General features: G+C 35.5%; 2 protein-coding genes across 3 annotated transcripts; one reads left to right on the top strand and one right to left on the bottom strand.

Moving 5' to 3' along the window:
- The first annotated feature begins 1663 nt into the window (after positions 1 to 1663).
- Positions 1664 to 7889, top strand: LOC136802665 (hepatocyte nuclear factor 4-gamma-like). The gene is made up of 7 exons (XM_067059426.1): positions 1664 to 1903; positions 2352 to 2600; positions 2956 to 3075; positions 3295 to 3510; positions 4697 to 4849; positions 5818 to 6054; positions 6708 to 7889. The coding sequence occupies exons 1-7, from the start codon at positions 1783 to 1785 to the stop codon at positions 7142 to 7144; spliced, it is 1533 nt and encodes a 510-aa protein (XP_066915527.1). The 5' UTR covers positions 1664 to 1782; the 3' UTR covers positions 7145 to 7889.
- Positions 7890 to 11428: 3539 nt separating this feature from the next.
- Positions 11429 to 18331, bottom strand: LOC136802664 (zinc metalloproteinase nas-1-like). 2 transcript variants are annotated; one of them, XM_067059424.1, is made up of 9 exons: positions 18170 to 18331; positions 17029 to 17205; positions 16279 to 16405; positions 15175 to 15287; positions 14497 to 14568; positions 13825 to 14004; positions 13173 to 13337; positions 12817 to 12855; positions 11429 to 12115 (listed from the first exon to the last, which is right to left on the bottom strand). In XM_067059424.1, exons 1-9 carry the CDS (start codon positions 18309 to 18311, stop codon positions 11967 to 11969), a joined length of 1164 nt encoding a protein of 387 aa, XP_066915525.1. In that variant the 5' UTR covers positions 18312 to 18331; the 3' UTR covers positions 11429 to 11966. The 2 variants fall into 2 exon arrangements, with proteins under 2 accessions (XP_066915525.1, XP_066915526.1); XM_067059425.1 differs by lacking the exon at positions 18170 to 18331 and adding an exon at positions 17600 to 17744.
- Between the last annotated feature and the right edge of the window lie 1339 nt (positions 18332 to 19670).

The following is a 19670-nucleotide window of genomic DNA, read 5'->3' as shown; positions in this document are numbered from 1 at the left end:
GCGATTTCACTTTCGCTTTCTCTAGTCCAATAAGACTGCGGGATTTGAGTCATGTGACTTTTCTATTAAAAAACCCGCGTGAAATACAGGGGGTCAAAAATAGAAATACAGGGAGTCACACTACGGGCTACAGGAACTGAAAGCAAGCAATTAAGGCCAATATTTTTGGTTTTTCTGAAGGACAAAAGGTATAGGAAGCTTTACTGAAAGAGGGATAAGGGGGGGTACTAGGGCAAGATGGGTCACGGGGATGCTCCGCTGGTCAGGGTACCTTTTCTAACCTCCACGAGTCCCAGGTAGGGTCGCAAAAACACCAAAATAGAAAAATCAGTCCCTCGTAGGGTGCCTTTTTTTGGAAAATTTGGGGAAAAAGTAGAAAATTTTGGAATTTCAGTCTCATTCAGGGTCACTTTTTTCGCAAATTTCGAGTCCCACGTAGGGTCCATTTTTCGAACCTCAGCGGAGCATCCCCGTCGGTCGACAAGGGTAGTACCCCCCCCCCGGGGCTGGGACAATCTATTTAAAAGATATGGACAAAAAAAGGCACTTTTTTGGGTGATAATTAAGATTTTACTTAGAAACTTTAATTCTCTTACCCCCGTCCCAGGCCCCCCTGATATGAGCAAGGGAACCATGTTGGCCACCCCTACTGAAAATTTCAGATCAAAACAAACAAGATCATCTGGATTGTCGTAATTGTAGTAACTGATAAGTAATCGATAACAATCGAATTTCTAGTACCAAAATTTGAACAAAATTGTGAGTATATATTTGATCACCTTCTTAAACCCTTCAAGGACTCAATAACCGTTTGAGTACTTGGATTGTTATCGATAACTTTGTTACAGTAACCAATTGATTACTTCAATAAACCTTGATTTCTTTGATAACCAATTGATTTAAATATAGATATCTTTAAGAAAAACCAAAAACATTGACCTAAAACCAAAGCACAAAAAGAAGTGCCAGCAATGAGATTCACCTTCAGTAATTACCTAGCCGAGAAGCTCATAATTACCCTGCCATTTTGAGCGTGCTCGCCCTGGGTTTCCTCAAGTAACTCATATCAGGCATTCTGATTGGTTGGAGAAAACAAAATTGGTTTTCGCAGGGGGGAACCAACCCACTAGGACATGGGTTTCTTTAATGTTTGAGGAGGGTGATTCTATAAAAGTTATTTATTTAATTCATTGGAAAAAAGTGTTTAAAAAAGCATTTTTTGTGTGCATAACCATAAGGTTTGTTTTTCTTCGCAAATTTTTGTCTTTAAATCTTAAATTTAGAATAACGAGTATTTCGCTAATGTAATGGTTGTGATTTTCCTGTAGAATATTATAAAACTATTAAGGAGTCTGAATTTAAAAAGAAAAATTTAGTTCTGGAGATATATTGAAAAGTTTAGACAACAGTAGTGTAGTTTGCATTTCAATAGCTCATACTTCTTCTTCTTCAGATGAAAAAGGTTTGATATAAAACGAGAAATTTCATTTCAAAGAGGGGTATATAATTTATTCCTGGTGCACCCTGTATAAACTGGGCTAACATTTGTCAATACTTTTTATAATTGCACACTATAGGGCATTCACTTCTCTTATGTCAGATTTTTCACAAATATTTTCCTATCCTAGTAAAATGGGTTCCATAAACAATTACTTGTTTTTAATCATTTAAACCTTTCAGGTGGATAAGTTTGAAAAAAAATAAATATAAATATTTACCAATAAATGAATGGTTTTAAATATTGTAAAGTTTATCAGTTTGAGGTGATGATTGGTTATTGTTATGTCCGGATTAAAAAGAGGAAACAATATTTCATCATCTGATTACGTGAAATTACGTAGAATAAGCGATACCAATGACATCCTATTGAGCAATTCAGACGCCACTATATCTATGGATACAGGTATTGATCTGCTTTAGGGGGCCATTTAAAAATTACTACCCTGTTGGAACTAGTTGTCGCGGGAACTAATTTTCGCGGTCGAAAAAAAAATCTTAAAATTAATTTTCCTAGGTATTTTTCAAACTTTTGGATATAAAATTGGAAAAAATTGTATTTTGCAGGTTCAAATTTCTGCAGTTTTGCCAAAAAAATGCAAAAAACGCTGAAATTAATTCCCGTGAAAATTAGTTCTAATAAGGCACTCTCCAAGTCAACAAATTTCCTCCTTCTTTACACTCTTTGATATGATTTAGTTGTTAATGATGCTACTTTGTGTAAATTCATTCCTAAATGGTAAATGTCCCCTTTTCTTGGGTTTTATTTAAGAAAGTTTTGAGAAAGGTTATTTTAAAGTATTTCATCAGTTCGGAAACATCATTAAGTTAAATTCCCTTTTTTCTCTGAACAGCAGCCTTTGGCAGCAGTAGTTTATATCCAACTGGTGGTAACTGTCAGATCTGTGAGGACAAAGCTACAGGAAAACACTATGGTGCAATAAGCTGTGATGGGTGTAAAGGATTCTTTCGTAGAAGCATCCGAAAGAATCAGAACTATAGCTGCAGGTTCAGTAAAGATTGTAAGATCAGCAAAGACAATCGAAATCAATGTCGTTATTGTCGATTGAGGAAATGCATCCGTGTGGGAATGAAGAAAGAAGGTAAGAGATTGTGATTGCAGTTCTTTTGGTGTTTTCCAACCTTGTCCCAGTGTATCCTAGGCTTTATTTTGTTTTCGATGGACGCCAGAGAATACCCTGATGTAAGCCTTGGTGTAGGCTGATGCAATTTCCTTCTCTCAGAGGGAAACAATACGTCATAAAAACATTTGACGTTACAAAACTACACTGCGGTGCAGTTAAGTGGTTGGGTTACTTAAGTGGCCTTTAAGTAAATTTTTGGTTTTGTAGAAGTCAAATAGAAATGTCTAAATTTAGACTTTGTCTTTGTATTTTAAATTTCGATGTTATATGTCCATCATTTGAAGTTCTATCATCACATTCTTTTGTGTTTCAGCTGTACAAAATGAAAGAGATAAGATCACCAGGAAACCTGCTGAAGAAGCTGAGCGTGTTTTATCTCCACAAACTCTAGTGTCTGCTGAAATGTTGTCAAGGCCTTCTCACTCAACCAATGGTAAGAAGTTCGATTTAAAAAAAAAGAGTAACTTAAATGTTGAGATGGTTGGGATATAGAAAACAAAACCTTGAAAAAAGCTATTTTTTAGAAATTTCATATCTCAACTTAGGAAAAGAGCTAGACAAAAATACTTGGAGATTTTGAGCCGATCAATTTTACTGGTGCATATCACATTTGAGAATCATTCTGAATTATGTTGTTTTTATTTATGGCCAGAAATGATGATGGAAGGTAGAGAGGCGACCAGTAACGACATCGTGGAGTCAATGAAACAACAACTACTCGTTCTCGTTGAATGGGCCAAGTACATCCCCGTCTTTTGTGAGCTTCCACTCGATGATCAAGTCTCATTGCTACGTGCGCACGCTAGTGAACATCTTGTACTTGGCGTCGCTCGTCGCTCAATCATGTATAAAGACGCACTGTTGTTAGGTAATGATGATGTTCTTTAAATATGACTTTTCGGGAACCAAATCTTAGAGTTCGTGACATCAGGACGCAACCTCATGGATTTCTCCTTTTGAATGTTGAATGTATTATTTGAATATTTTATCATTAGTTTATTCAGATTTTTTGCAGAAAGATGCGTATTCGCAATGCTCAAAACATGGCCGAGTTCGATTTTTGAGAAAAAAATTTTCCGGTTGAAAATGCCGTTTTTGCAGATTTTCATTGGATTTTTCCCTTTATTTCTATGTTTTTCACACAAAAACATTATTGATAACAATGCTCACTATCAAGCATGATTCAATTGTCAATAAAACTGATTTTTGGGACCACAACTTTCTATTTATTTTTTCCCTACAACCCTTCCCTCCCCCCCCCCCCCCCCATCAACAATCAATGATGAATTTATTGCGTTATGCATTTTCGCTAAACGCTATATTTCCTGACTGATTTTGTTCATTGTTCTCCTCGCATTTATCTAACTTTCATCATCAGGTAGGTCCATTCAGCATCTAGCTTGTTTAAGTTCAAAATCGCTGAGTGGCCCGAAAAATCGTATTTAGTCAAAGTCTTTTTCAGAGATATAATGATTTAATCATAGTCATTATAAAAAACTCTGGTCTGGCAATGTATTGTTTTAGCTTTTTTGTCAAATTTTTCTTTGTTATAAATAAAAGGCAAGTTGCAATTTGCATACTTTTTATCACGTTACCAAATTTTCCCCTTGGGATTGGTCTATTTTCTAATCACATGATCAAAAAGTATACAAAACAAGTCGATTTGCGAATGCAAGCTTTAACTGTTAACGAAAGAAAGAAACAAAAGCTTTTCAGACCGGGGTTTTTTATATTGACTATGATTTAACCCTTTCTGTGCCGATGTCGGCATATGCCGACATGCGAAATTTCGACCTTTTGCCAAAAATTGATCATTTTTTAAAAGATTTTTCCATTTGATGGTTTGAAATGAAAAAAATGAATAGTTAAAAAATGAAGTGAAAATCGCTACTTTTTTCCAATGTCGGCATATGCCGACATTGGCAAATAGGTCGAGGGTGTAAAAAAAAGGCCGGCATATAGGTCGAACCTTAAAAAATACGCACGGCAGTTAAAGGGTTAATGAAGTCGTACGATGTCATTACATTTCGCTTTTCTTCATTTTGCACCATCAGGAAATGATTTGGTGATTTCGAGAGCACATCCAGAACCAGAGATTCGTCGCATTGCTGTCAAAGTGGTGGATGAGATCGTGAAACCTATGGTTGAGTTAGATGTTGATGAGACAGAGTACGCTTGTCTGAAAGCTATCGTATTCTTTAATCCAGGTATGTTATGATGCCATCCAGGAAAACGGTGAAATCTCATCAAAACATTTTGTCTAAGAAAACTAGAAGTTTTCTAATACCAAGGTAACATTGAAATTCGAACTCATGGTCATTTTTCGCAGCTAACAGAGACAAAACTACATTAACAAAAAATCGCCAATCTCAAAATTTAAGGTTAGTTTCCAGATAAAATTCTTGACTTTTGAGGACCTTTTGTCTCAATGGTTTCTTTTTTTATTTGTCTTACTTACTCCTTTTATGATAAAGAACAGTTACGATTTTGTTCTCAACTAATTCTGCTTTGATTTTCAAAAAAAATTAAAAACTCGAAAAGTTACACCATTGTTTGAAATATAAAATCTTTTTTCGAGTTACGTAACTCGCAAACTAAAACTTGTAAAAAATTCGAGTAGATAGATAAAAAAAATTAACTTTTTCGAGTTGACGAAAGTTGACTGACGTCATAATTTGCGACTTTTGACGTCACATTTTTCGTAACTCGGGTTTTGGTAGCTCGAGATTTTGTAACTACTAAACTGATGACTGAAATGAGATTCGAACTCACGACTTTTAGCATTTCTAGTGCAACTGTTCTATCGACTGAGCTATCCAGTCCACACTGGAAACAGATTCGGTAACAGGGATATTTTTTATGGGACACTGTGTAGATTCTGTGTATTACTCGTGATATGCACCATTGCATTACGGTTGTAAGTGAAGTAAAATCAGTCAATTCATGATATGCACCTCTGCAATGTCTTCTGACATTACATCACGGACCCAACAGCTAATTGGTTGTAAGTGACGTAAAATCAGTCATAGCGTCACTTTCAACCAATCAGCTGTTGAGTTCTTGGAAGACATTGCAATGGTGCATATCATGAATACGTCACTTGCAACCAATCAGCTGTTGGGTCCGTGGGACACAATGCAATGGCGCATATCATGAACTCTTTGTTCTTCTTCAGATGCTCGTGGTCTGAGCAACACAAAGAAAGTCAAACAACTCCGCTTCGAAGTTCAAACCTCGCTAGAAGAATACATCAATGAGCGTTCTTTCGATTGTCGTGGAAAATTCGGTGAAATGTTATTGCTGTTACCAACGTTACAATCATCCGCAGCCAACATGGTAGAACAGCTGCAATTTGCACGACTTTTCGGTGTTGCACGCGTCGATAATCTGCTACAGGAGATGCTGTTAGGAGGTACATACATTGATATCATGTTTCTCTCAATAACTTAACTAAGTTGTTTTGGCAGCTAATATTAAGCAGTTATTGGACAAGGTCGTATCCAATCTGAAAAAATATTGGACGTACGAAAAAAAAGGAGGTTATTATTTTACTAGAGGTTTAAAAAAATCCAATAACGATGAACATGAAAGTATAAATGTTAAGTTACAAAAAATCATTCGTCGGTCAAAAATAACCGTCGGTCAAAAATCATTCATCGGTCAAAAATCATTCGTCGGTCAAAAATTAATCGTCGGGCAAAAATTAATCGTCGGTCAAAAATTAATCGTCGAGCAAAAATTAATCGTCGGTCAAAAATGATCGTCGGTCAAAAATAATCATCGGTCAAAAATAATCATCGGTCAAAAATAATCATCGTTCAAAAATTGATTGTCGGTCAAAAATGATTGTCGGTCAAAGATTATTTGTCGGTCAAAAATAATCGTTGGTCAAAAATAATCGTTGGTCAAAAATTATTCGTCGGTCAAAAAGTATCATCGTTCAAAAATAATCGTCGGTCAAAAATTATTCTTCCCGCAGGGTTTTATTGCACCTTGGCATATGGATTCGGTACAAAGTTTTTTTTCACATATCAATTTATAAATTTCTTTTCATTTCTATCGTAGGTTCTGGTGTTCAAGACCAATTAGACGCCCTTGCTATGCCACAATCACCCACTGAGATGGAACAACAAGCCGCCCAAGCAGCCGTTCCCGGTGGTAGTAACGCTAGTGGTGTCGCCACGACAACCAGCGGAACAACCGGTGCTTCTACCGCCGGCGGTGGAGGACCCGGGTGTCAACAATGTATGGGTCTATCGCAACTCTCATTCGCTGCCAGCCAACTCACGCCAGCAACCGTTCAGAATTCCTTAAACTTACTGGAAAATCGTAACCTCTCACAGACATTAAGTAGTTTCAATGCAGCTGGGAACGTCTCTTCGGCGACGGGAGGCCAACCTGTTACAATCCAGGATGGCGCGTTGACTGGCGCCAGTAGTCTCGGAAACTTTTCTATTTCTGCATTGGCTGAGCGAGTGAAAGAGGAAGAACAAAAGCTGTAAAGTGGTGGATATGTTTGATGTGTTATTATCTTTTGTGGAGTATACAGAATATGGCTGGTTCCCCGACGGTACAAATAATTATTTGCCCCATTTTGAAAGATTACGTCACGAATATCCAAGGAACTTTCATATAAAAGATGCTCTGGAGAGTTTGTTTTTAGACCCACCTTTGCAGATGATAGGTCGTGTTTTTCATGTAGATGAAGAAGGGTAGTTAATAGAAAATGGTTCAAATTCATAAACATGACTGAAATGGATGTTATAATTTTTGGAAAATATCGAATCTGGAAACTTCTGGAGAATGTTTTTGTATTTTAAAGTGCACGATTGGCCGACAATTCTTAGATCCACTGATCTCCATCTTTTCCAAAAGTATCTCTACTTCAACAATAGCCCTTTTTTGGCGAAATTTAGTGCTCGCGAAAAAAAATTACAATAAGTATTTTGGTTAAAACATCTAGAACATTGAAAGAAATTAGGTGAAAATAGAGTCCGTTCTGGGAAAAACCCGGTCTTGAAGCCTTTTGTTTCTTTCCATTGTTTCTTACTTGAACTTGTGTTTGGGAAATTAGTTTGTTTTGCTAATTTTTTGATCATTTGATTAAATCTTATTGGTAACGTGATCAAAAATTGAGCAAATCGATTTTTATCTTTTGACATTAACAAAGGAAAAGCTAACAAAAAACAAAAAGCTTCCAGACCAGAGTTTTTTATACGGACTATGGTGAAAAAGAATCTGACCTGACCTGATCTGATTCGACGACTTTAATTTCTCAATTCGCGAAAAAAAAAGTCAACGAGAAAATTAATGCACCTAAGGTAACTCAATGAGAAATGTAGATTTCTTAGTCTCAGTCAAGCTTAGCTCCTAATCTATACTTTAAACTTGTAAACAAAAGGTGTTGGACTTTTTATTAATACGATAACACAGAATCTTGCCATTATGGTGGGGTTTTAATTTTTTTTTGAAACGTGTAAATAGAAATCTTGAGGTCATCAATATCAAGGTTTTTGTACATCTTGATTATTTTAAAATTGTTGCGTGTTTTAGGTTCTAAATTGGTTTTTGTTTAAGCGATAATAGACTTAACTAGAATGGGCTGTTCCAGAAATAGCCTGTACCCCCTATGGTGAGGAAGTGTGACGTCCAGGGTGGTCTGGAAAATGAGAAATCCAGGGTGGTCAGTATCACGAGGTCGAAAATCCATAGTGGTCCAATAAAGTGGGAGAAAAAAATCCATGGGGTCCTGAAAAATTAGAAAAAAATCCAGGGGGTGTCACCTTTTAAAAAAGATCTCCTCAACATAGGGGGTACAAATTTTTTCAGGAATTGCCCAATATTTCACTTTGCAATTATATAGATAAGGTTATTTGTACTAACTTAAACTCCGCTTAAACTTTGAAACACTCTAATGGTTGCATTGAAATTTGGACGAAATTTGAATTTTCGAACTTTTAATTTTCTTGTTTTCGATTTTTTTTTCGGGGGGTAGGGGTAAATAATCCTTTTTCATACCGTAGGAATGTTGAGGGAAATATGGCGTTGTGAAAATTTTGTAATTTCACTTATTCGTTGAACTTACGTGGATAACAAGATACACGTTTTTATTATATGAACAAACTGTATAAGAACAGAAGACTTCTATGACCAAAATATTAAGAACAAGTTAAGAACTCTAAAACACCCCCTTTTTTAAGAAATTGCACAAAAATACTCACAAAATGGTAAAAATAAGAATATTTTAAGGACATTCTTAGGCTTAAAGTATTTTATTGCACGTTTTCGAGTTTGCAAAGCCATAAAAAGATCTTTGAATGTTCTTAAGATTCTTTGGGTCCGAAGTCTTTGTTCTGATGTACTTTTTTTATAAAGAAGCGTAATTGTGTCTTTAAAATCGAGCATACAAGAATGGCAGTATTCTATTAAAGTAGTATTAGTAGTTTTTTTAAATATTTTATACGTATATATGAACAAGAAAAAGGAAATAATTGGTTTTACTGTCAAAAAATATTCTTGTTACATAATAAACATTGATGCTTTTTTACATAATTTTAAACCTAGCTTTGGTCTTTCTTTAACCGTTGTACTATGGAGGTATAAAGAAAAACAGGAGTTGAATTTGACTTTTTAGTAAAAAAAACATTGATTGAAAAATCTTTTTATTTGATGAAGGATTGCCAAGTTTACATTCCAACTTTCTAAATCTCCGGTTTTAAAGGCAAGTTTGAAGCCGGACTGCCATCCTTAATAGGGACCTTTAGCATCTAGGACGGCGACTTGAATGAGGACGTAAAGTAAATCTTAAAATCAAATGGCAAATTTTATCCGATTTTACATAGATTTAATATCGCATGGAAAAATTTGAGTTTAGGAAAGTTTTTGTAAAAAATGACGTTATAATTCTCGAGGGATTCATGTAATTTAAAACTATTGTGCTTTTCTTTTACCGCCTTCGTCCCAAAGACGACGTCAAAAAAGAATTTTCAAGTCGTCTTGAGATTTGAAAACGTCCATTAATTACCCTATTAAAATTCACTATTCTCATGAGAAAATTGATATGAAAAGAATAGAACCTAGCTGCAATCCTTATATCAATCCCCTAGGGGCTTTCTTTTTGTTCAATCCTGCCGTACTTTTTCAAAGTCCCCGTCCTCAATGCTAAAGGTCCCTAATGTCCTGATGGGCTGGGATGGACGCAGGTCATCGGTCCACACCCGTACGACCCCCGGTGGCCCGATCCCGACCCGGAAGGGGCCTTCCAGGCCTTTCTTAAAGTTTGTCTCGAAATAATTTGCAGCTGGAGAAAAAAATGGCTGTAACTTTTGATAGAATTCGAATCAAGTTGCGGCTTTGTGCTCGTTAAAAAGATATTCGTGAGTGGAATATTATCAAGTAAAAAAATTGAGAAAAAAAAGGAAAATGAAAATGAAAAATGAAGAAGAAAAAAATCAACTTCTTGTAGAAATGTGGTATAATTATCATTTTCACAGGAGTGACTCTTTAATCTTAGATCATTATCACTGTCAAAAGATTTTTCAAAAATATTCATTCAATCAAAAGATATCAAACAAAATTTATTGCTGGTTGACTCTATAAAGTAGTAAAAAACGACAAAAAAAACGAAAAAACCTGCCTTTTGTCGATCAACCAGCAATAAACTTTGTTTGATATCTTTTGATTGAATGAATATTTTTGAAAAATTTTTTGACAGTGATAATGATCTAAGATTGAAGAGTCACTCCTGTGAAAATGATAATTATACCACATTTCTACAAGAAGTTGATTTTTTTCTTCTTCATTTTTCATTTTCATTTTCCTTTTTTTTCTCAATTTTTTTACTTGATAATATTCCACTAACAAATATCTTTTTAACGAGCACAAAACCGCAACTTGATTCGAATTCCATCAAAAGTTACAGCCATTTTTTTCTCCAGCTGCAAATTATTTCGAGACAGACTTTAGTCCTAATATTTTCTTACACTGATTAATATAGATTGAAAATCTCAGCCTTGCAGCAAAATGACAGTAAGCGGTCTTTAAGAGCATTTTTGTAAGGAGGTATGAGGAGTAATCTCGGTTTTTAAAGAGTATCTTTTGACTAATTAATAGGAGTAATCTCGGATTTTAAGCATATTTTGACTGATTAAAAGGAGTAATTTCGGCTCGCTTTTAAGAAAATATATTTGTGCGATTATGAGGAGTAATCTCGGTTTTTAAGAGCATATTTTGACTGATTAAAAAGAGTAATCTTGGTTTTTAAGAGCATATCTGACTAAAATTTAGTCCGATTATAAGGTGATAATCTCAGCTTTTAAAAGCATCTTTGAATGAAATTTAGTGCGATTATGAGGAGTAATCTTAGTTTCTAAGAGCAAACTTTTTTAAGAGCATCTTTAGCTCAAGTCTAGTGAAAAATTTGGAGTAGTCTCAGTTTGGAGAGAATATCTGACTGAAATTTAGTATGATTATGAGGAGTAATCTAAGTTTTTAATTTTATCTAGTGCAAGGCAACCCATTTTTGAACAGTTTTTGTTGCCTCCTTTGTCTTTTCCGAATTTCTGTGTTGTATGATTTATGTGAATACATTTATTTTCACTGAAATTTATATTTGACTATTCACGCAAATAAGTTAAGGAGAATATAATGAAAAAACAGCGTCAGTTTCAAAGGATCTAACTATTTATTTACATTTCATCAAAATTTCATCACATTAATAAATCAATCATTATACAATATAATTTTACTCAAATCAAATAACTATTCTGAAGGCCATTCGCTTTAAAAATTCGCTTTAAAAATACAAATCCAAACATGTTATAATTGAGGCCCCCAGAGGACCTTCAATTCCACGCGATCGCACAATCTTTTCTTCCTAATTCACGCATTCACGCAATTTTTTTTGGAATGCACACAATTCTGTTAACGCAAAATTTTCCAATTCACGCATTCACGCAGATATAATTTTAAAGCTTTCACGCATTCATTTACACAAATGAAAAATCCCATTCACGCACAAACTGCTGCAGGCGTAGGACTGTACTATTTGAATTTTTTTGAAAATGAAGATGAAAAATGAAGAAGAAAAATATCCTTTAGTACTGGAAACAAGTTTTTCTTTAAGGCGTCTTTTATTTATTTAATTTAATCCGAATATTGTTCCCTTAGATCAATTACACTGTTTCAATTTTAATGAGAAATGGCCAGCCAGGAAGAAAAGGAATAACTAGTGCACACATAAGAGGTATTTACAAATGACAAATATTTACGGCGTATTCATGATATGCACCATCTCCACAACGCAACTAATTTATAATTCATTTGTTAAGTTACAACGGTTCTTGTACACAAGCCACACGTTCGCCGACACCATTGTCTGGTTTGCCGTGCTTCTAATGTACCTTCATGCATTTTGTTGCAGCGGTTGTATCTCACTTTCCATTCAAAACATAATCCAGTCAAATCGTAACAACCTGAAAATTGAATCAAAATTCTATTAAGTCATGCCTAATGATGAAAAACACCCATAGGAGTCCATCAGGAATTTTCACAAGGCCTCCCTCGTTAAAACGTTCGCTGCGGACTACGAGTAAATATTAATTCACAGCTGAATGAAAATTCAGCAAGGTTTTAAAAAATCAAAAATCTCGTTCTCCATTTTTCTACCTTCATTGTTCAATTTTTCAAAAAACTTTTACTTTGTCAACCTTAATTATTCTCCTTAGAAATATCTTTCCAAAGGTGTGCGTAAGTCAAGATAACATCAGCGCCCGAAAAAAGCCGGATTTTGACCAGCATGTTTCTGTAACAGAGCGGGATCAAAGTCAAACCTTTTTCGGGTGTTTTCGTTAGAAAATGACTACAATCAAAGTCATATTATTTGAGAAAAAAGGGAAGTTCCCACGAAATCTTACAACCGCAAACGATTTGGAAGCGCTCTAAATTATATTGGACGGGTAGAGTTTTAACTCTGAGTTTTAACGCTAAAGTCCAAGAATGGTCCAATAAGGTTCAGAGTATAGCCCTGGAAGTCTATAAACCCCTCCCGAATTGAAATATTCGAATAGATTTATCAATTTGCCCGAACTTTAAATTGCTGAAAACGTGGAATTAACCAAAATTCCCAGTATATTTTGACCCGAGATTGTAGGCGTATCACGAATAAGTTACTTACTTGTATCTGGCTTGTAGTTCTTCGGGAAAACGACGGGAACTGGTAAACAAAGAAAAAAGAAATTAGGACGATCAATTTATTGAAAGTCTCAAATATAATTAGCGTTGATTTTTTAGCATAGGCGTTGGAATTCAAAAACCTTTATCTGGAAGATATTTCAATTTTGGCGAAAGTTTGGGTTAAGATATTTGAATGATTTCCTCTTAGGCTAATAGCATCCATGCTACCTATTTTGGATGTCTGTTATTCAGACTAATATTCCAAGGATTCAATCCGTCATTATAAATGCGTTGTGAATCTTAAGGCTTGAGAAAGTTATAAGAAGGATTTAAACTCAATTTTCTCCATATACTTACAGTTGACAAATTCACCATGCATGTCATAAGGACAGTGATAAGCAAAACCGATTTTACGTTGGTCCCAGTATGAAAGCGTGTATCTTTGTCCCATTTCATACGTGTATGCTGAATATTGCGATCGAGGTTTTATTGACCAGAAGAATGGCGTAAATCCATTTTTTCCTGTGAAAAAACGAGGTAAAATAATTTGCTTTGGGTTTCGTTTGGGTATTATGGACCAAAAATATGGCGTTTTGGAAAGATCATTTTTCCTTTAAAAGAAACAAGGTAAAATATTTTGCTTTGAGTTTCGTTTAGGTTTTATGGACCAAAAACATCGGAAAATCGTTTTTTTTCTGTACAATTTAAAGCAGAATATTGATCCCGAAAGGAGTTAAAGAGTTGAATCTAAATGTGATTCTCTGACAATTACTGGATGAAAATTTTAAATCAAACTTATTACCGAATTCATTAATTTAAGACAAAACTGAGATTGAGATATAAGACAAAACAAGACACACTCCTTCCCAATTGGAAATAGGCCCTAAACTAACTCAGAGATCACTGCACAGGAAATAGAAATACACCTCAAGAAAAAAGAAAATCGTTAGATTCAATACGTAAAAACTGAATCAGCTTATCAAGTTGGCGCGTTAGATATTGTCTTTACCTTTTTTTGTATTCGTAAGGGCGGAGTAAACGGGCGTTTGTATGGTGTCTGGACCAATGGTGAACCAGTCAACGGGCGGATGCATAATACTGAGGAAATCATAATCAGCATTCGTTTTATTGTAAGTGTCATCAGTCATCCAAGGCTCAAATTTCTCGAAATACACTTTATAAACATCAGCTGTGGAATGGAGGGATGAGTAGAAAGGTTTTACACTGGTGAATTTAAAACAATAGAGTATACCCTGGTAACATGCGAAGGAGTGCAACGCTCGTTAAAAGGCAATAAAATGACAACGACAAATCTTATTTTTCTCTAATAAGTTCGACATGGTCTAAAGTCACCTATGTCTTATGTCGAACTTGAACCCAGACCCTTAATTCACTTTTTTTTAATTCTGATAATTATTTTAAAAACAAAACGTATTTCAATGATTCTATTGACGAGTTTGAGTTTGTAACTTAGCAAAAATTAGCCATCTTCAATTTTTAGATTTTAAGATTGTAACGTTACCTTCATTTTCTCAGACATAATTTTTTGCAGAAATTGACTCTGTTTTCTCAAAGTTCTTTACGGATTCTTTAGAATTAGTTCCAATGACCAATCAGTTTAACAATTTGCATTCCTTTGAAACAAGTTGGTCAGGTTAAGGAACTAAATCTTCATACTTACGCCAAAGAGTTCTTGTGTAGTCTGTTATGACGTAATTGTCGCGGTCGGGTCTTGTGTGCTCGTGAAAATACCCTAAAATGCGAAGTTTTTTTTATTTTAGAGAAATTCATACACATAATACCATTAAAGAATTCAAGGTAAAAGACCTTACCGTGCGGCTGCACGAACGGTCGTTTTTTAATCAACTTCCCCCCCCCCCCCCCTACGAAAAGAAGAATAATGCCCTATGCCCTATTCAAGCATCACCTTTTATACTTAAGTTCAGTATATAATATTACAACTAAGAAAGACCATTCGTAAAGTGAGAAGGTAGGTACGATGAAAACAACAAGGATAAGAAAAAGCCACCATAAAAGTAAGAAGCCACCATAAAAGAAATGAAGGACCGCTATGATAATGACAAGGAGCCAACGTAGAAATAACGCAAGGGAGCCATCATAATAGTAAATGAGGGCCACCATAGATATAACGAGACCATAATAAAAATAACAATGGGCCACCGTAAAAATAAGGAGAGGACGCCATTAAAACCGCGCGATCAGTCGTTACAAATGTGACAAAGGACCACCCAATAACAGCTGACACACAACGTTGTTTTAACGTTCAAATAACGTTATTTGGACGTTATGAATGTCAAATGGACGTTGATGCGACGTCAAGTGCCGGCTGGGTACTCACCCAAAGCGTGAATGACCAAATGCATCACATAAGTATAAAAATAACATTTAGGTGAAAGACCAATGGATTGTCGCTTCTTGCCTTTCGTATAACCCAATGGTGCCGCACATACGCTGAAAAGAGCAAAAAAAAAATCTAAACGTTATCTGCTTACAAAATGAAAAAGCTACCGTAACTTGGTCTAATATCAACATACTCATCCAATTCAAACACCCTTTTTAGAGTTGAAATTGATAGAAAGGTTGAAACTGTTTTTCTTTGCTTAGTGGTCAGAACCTTTTTCAATCAGTGATTCAAGCTTTCATATTATTTCTTTCTCTAAAGAAGGCTGTTGGAATTAGACGAGGGATGTCGATATTAGACCAACTTAGGGTACAACATATTGCCGTTTTCAAATATATAAATCTAGAGATTTAGGGTGCTTTCACTACATTCAAGACGTGCATTCAAAGCAAAATCTCACATGTTATTGTTCAACTATTTTCCAAAGTCGAGATATTCAAGTATAAATTAACAGGAAAAAAATAGAACTTTGACGCATAAGTAACTTTTAAGAGATTTCAAATATATACCATATCAACCGGGTGTGTATGTGGGGGAGGGGGTACTTAGGCAAAATGGGTGCCAGGTATGAACGAACCATAAGTCCCGCCTTTTCACACCCTCGAGAGTCCCTCAAAGGGGTACAAGGATCATTAAAAAGTAATTGAGTCTCTTAAAGGGTTCCAAAATTACGAAAATCAAAAATCGACTCTCTCAAAGGATCCTAAACTCTTGAAATATGGAGTAAATTTGAAAATTTTGGCTGAAATTTTGTGGAAATAGTCTCTCTAAAGGAAGATTTTTGAACGTTGGCTCAGACATCTCGCAAAGCCTAGTATCCCCCGGGTCTTATATCGTCCCTGGAAAAGACTAAGTCATTTTGTGCAGGTGTGTGAAAGGCGAGAGATTTCAGGCGAGAGATTTCAAACCATCGGACATTATCCTTAAATAGAAAAAGACTGCCCAGCTGGCACACAACGTCGTTTCAACGTTCATCTAATATTCATATAACATTAGATGAACGTTGTAACAATGTTGTGTGCCAGCTGGGTGTAGACATACCTTGATGTTTCGAAGTAAATATAGTCTTTATTTTTTCGAGGAGATAATTGATACAAATTAACGCATGTCCATTTACTCAAATATTTTGCTGCCTCTTCGATGGCTTTCACTGCCTCAGTTGAATTCCCTATTGTAGAAAAAGAAAAAATACAGTTTTGTTTCCAAGGACTCCATTATGTGGTAACCGGGAACCGAGCCAACAGCGAGTTTACGTGTTTGTTTTTTTTGACGACGGAGGACTTAATAGTCCTGAAGAATCTCTCGCAACGTACCTAAAACGCAAATCTTATGATGATCCAAGCCACAATAAAAAATCGGAAATAAGTAAGCTCTAGTTTAAACGGCCTACTTTATGCCCTACCTTTTCTAATGATTTAGAATGGGCAGTAAGTTGGCAGTTGAAATCTTAGCTTGAAAATTGTATTGAAATTCATTGCATTGACATCAAAAGAAAGCAATGCATGGATCTGACAGTCAAATTTCTGCCAATTTCGATCCACAATTAGAATAGGTGGGCCGTCTAAACCAGATCTAAACATCTTGGCTAAAGATGATCCTCTGGTTAAGAAATTTGTCCGCTAATGTCTAATCGAGGGAGAATAATTTTCAGTGCAAATTAACATTTCTAAACTTATAGGTCTCATTGGTGGTGCAGTAGAATCTTGAAAAAGAAATTTCAGTCAAATTTATGCTCGTAATATGAATTTTTCCTCCATGACTCAGTAAATATAATGGGAAATAAAACTATACCTATTGCTGGAGACAGCCGATAAGGGACATAAGCTGAAGGCCACGCTTGTAGGCCCAGTTTTGCGGTTTGATCATTGTTAAATCCCTTGTTGCCATGGAGCTTCAACAGACGCGCTTTACGTAATCCTTCTTTTTGTTCTGGTGTCAGTATAATGTCCCCTTCGAAAAGATCTTTTTCTGAAAAATAAAAAAGATACTATATAGGCGTTAAGGGCGTTGGAGGGCGTTTTTTTTAAACTCAAATGCCTGGTATCTTGTAGAGCTGAAAAAATGAGAAACCAAGCAAACAAGCTACATGCTGAATGGACCTACCTGAAGACTTATGTGTAAGAAAATAGGAAATGACGAGAATAGTAAGAAAATGCAGACAAAAAATGCAAAAAAAATCAGAAATAAAGTAATGCTGGCCGATCCCAAGAAAAGAAAACGGTCGAACGGACTAACAAACAAAATCTATTTAAAAGTAACTTCGAAGTAGGGCAAAAACTAGATTTGCACTACCCTATTTTCAAATAAAAACATTATCTCGTCCAAACCAATTATCATGTAAAACTAAAAATTAGAGAATTACCATTTACTACCAGGCCACTTGGTCGCGCCATCCAGTCTATCAAAAAGCATGAAGTGGACCCTGGGCTACTTATAACACAACCATTGACTTCAAAGCCCCCAAAATCCTGGATGACAAATAAAGCCACTTTTTCCCGTCCAAAACGCATGACCCGCGAACTAGATTTATCCCGTCATTGTCAAGTTAAAGATTCATCTCTAGTCCCTTCGGAGCTTTAAACCACATATTTATAAAGCCCGAAGGGCTAGATATCGTGCTTTGGCTGAAAAATGTGCGGTATCTAGGTAGGAAATCCTATCTAGGTCACGTGACATTACAATATAATTTTAGCGCTTGATCAATCAGAAGTCTCGCAGATTTTTAAAAACAATTGCAACTATATTTCTCACACTATTCACTTTTTTTGCTTGCGATGGCTTAAAACACGATTTCTAGCCCTTTGGGCTTTATAAATCTGTGCTTTAAACTCAATTAACACAACGAATCAGTGAGGTGCTAGCAGCTATATCAAGATGGATAAAACTAAAATGTCAAAAAAGAAAAATATTGAAACCCTTAATAATTACTTACCATTTAAAATCATTTCAGGAGTTTGCGATGGTGGGAGACTCCGAAACGAGGCTAGACTCAATATTTGTAAAAATATAAAACACGTGAAAATCATGTTTATACAACTGTTATTTCTCAATGTCGAAAAATTCATGTTTGCCATTCAAGATGAGTGCTGTGTGTTTTGTTTCTGGTTAAAAGTGTCATTTCATCTTGATATGGAGCGCCTTTTATACTGGTCGAACACGTGGTTCAAGAGACCTCACATGGTGTTACGCGCCATAATTTCCGAAAAGTTTAAGTGCCTCTTTTATTATTTATGTTATTAAACAATGACCATAGAATTTTGTATAAAATTGACGTGAAAAACCATTACTCTCAAATCCTTGTGGCCAGGCTAGAATTCACGATATTCATGACGTAATGTTTCTACGGAAAGACCCCGGTTTTAGCCAGTAGTGGATGTAATCATGAATAATGATAAAGCAAAACAATAAACAAAACCAAAAAAAGCTTTGTCTCCAGACCCCTGGTACAAAAACTTTAAGGGTAAGGTTATGTAACTTCGTCTTTAAGTTTAAAACAAGGGGATTCATTTTTCCGGTTGCTAAATTAGAAACGAGTTAATTAAGGTCATAAATGTGTATCCTATATTTTCTTCGATGTTTATCAATACAAGAGGGTTATTAAGGTGCTTAAGTTTCGTTTGAAGTGTATTGGCACAATCAAAACAACACGGTCTTTACAATCAATAAACAAAGGAACCATTTTGTGTCGCCTCTGTCAAATGACTTACATACCTTACCGAATAATAATTGGTGCCGTGTGAAATTTTGACCATGTAGGGGAAGGAGGCACGGCAGGAGCATCACCCTCACGGTAATAAACCTTACATTTGGCCATATAATTAATAGGGATTTTATATTATATAAAACCTCCAATTAATGGACACTCTAAAAGGTGGAAACCTCTGATTAGCGGACACTCATCCTAATCCCCGATGGTGTCCGCTAATTGGAGGTTCTACTGTATTAGGTCAAATTCCCTTTAAAATTTTCTAATGTTTTACCGAGATATTCCTTTTTATCTTGTCTCATACTCTCGTATTGAGTTTGCTTTATAACACTTTGGGGGTCGCTTGGTTTTACTAGAAAGTCTAAACTTAAATTTCATACCAAGATCTTTTACCTGTTGTTATGAAGACTGTTGATTTCGCTTCAGGAAATTATTAGTAAAAGCCTTATCCAATTTACACATTACACTTCATACTTTTCGATCAAAATTCGACCCGGTGAAATTTTGAAATCCAACGGAGAGGGGGGTGCTATGAAGAAAAAAATCACCGAGTTTGGATTTAAGATATTGAATCTGGTGAGAACCTTGATGTCAGTTTTCATTGAGGTAAAGTTAGCGAATATGGTTTTCTTTGACTCCATTGAAATGGTTGTTTTCTTTATTGACCGGGTTGACTAAATCAATACAATTTTTGACTGGGGTAACAACATAAGCTTCCCATTTTTGA

Source organism: Clytia hemisphaerica, unplaced genomic scaffold, assembly GCF_902728285.1.
Source record: "Clytia hemisphaerica strain Z4C2 unplaced genomic scaffold, Clytia hemisphaerica genome assembly, whole genome shotgun sequence".
NCBI lineage: Eukaryota > Metazoa > Cnidaria > Hydrozoa > Leptothecata > Clytiidae > Clytia > Clytia hemisphaerica.
Note: the sequence above shows the minus strand (reverse complement) of the source record. Positions and strands in the feature narration are given on the sequence as shown.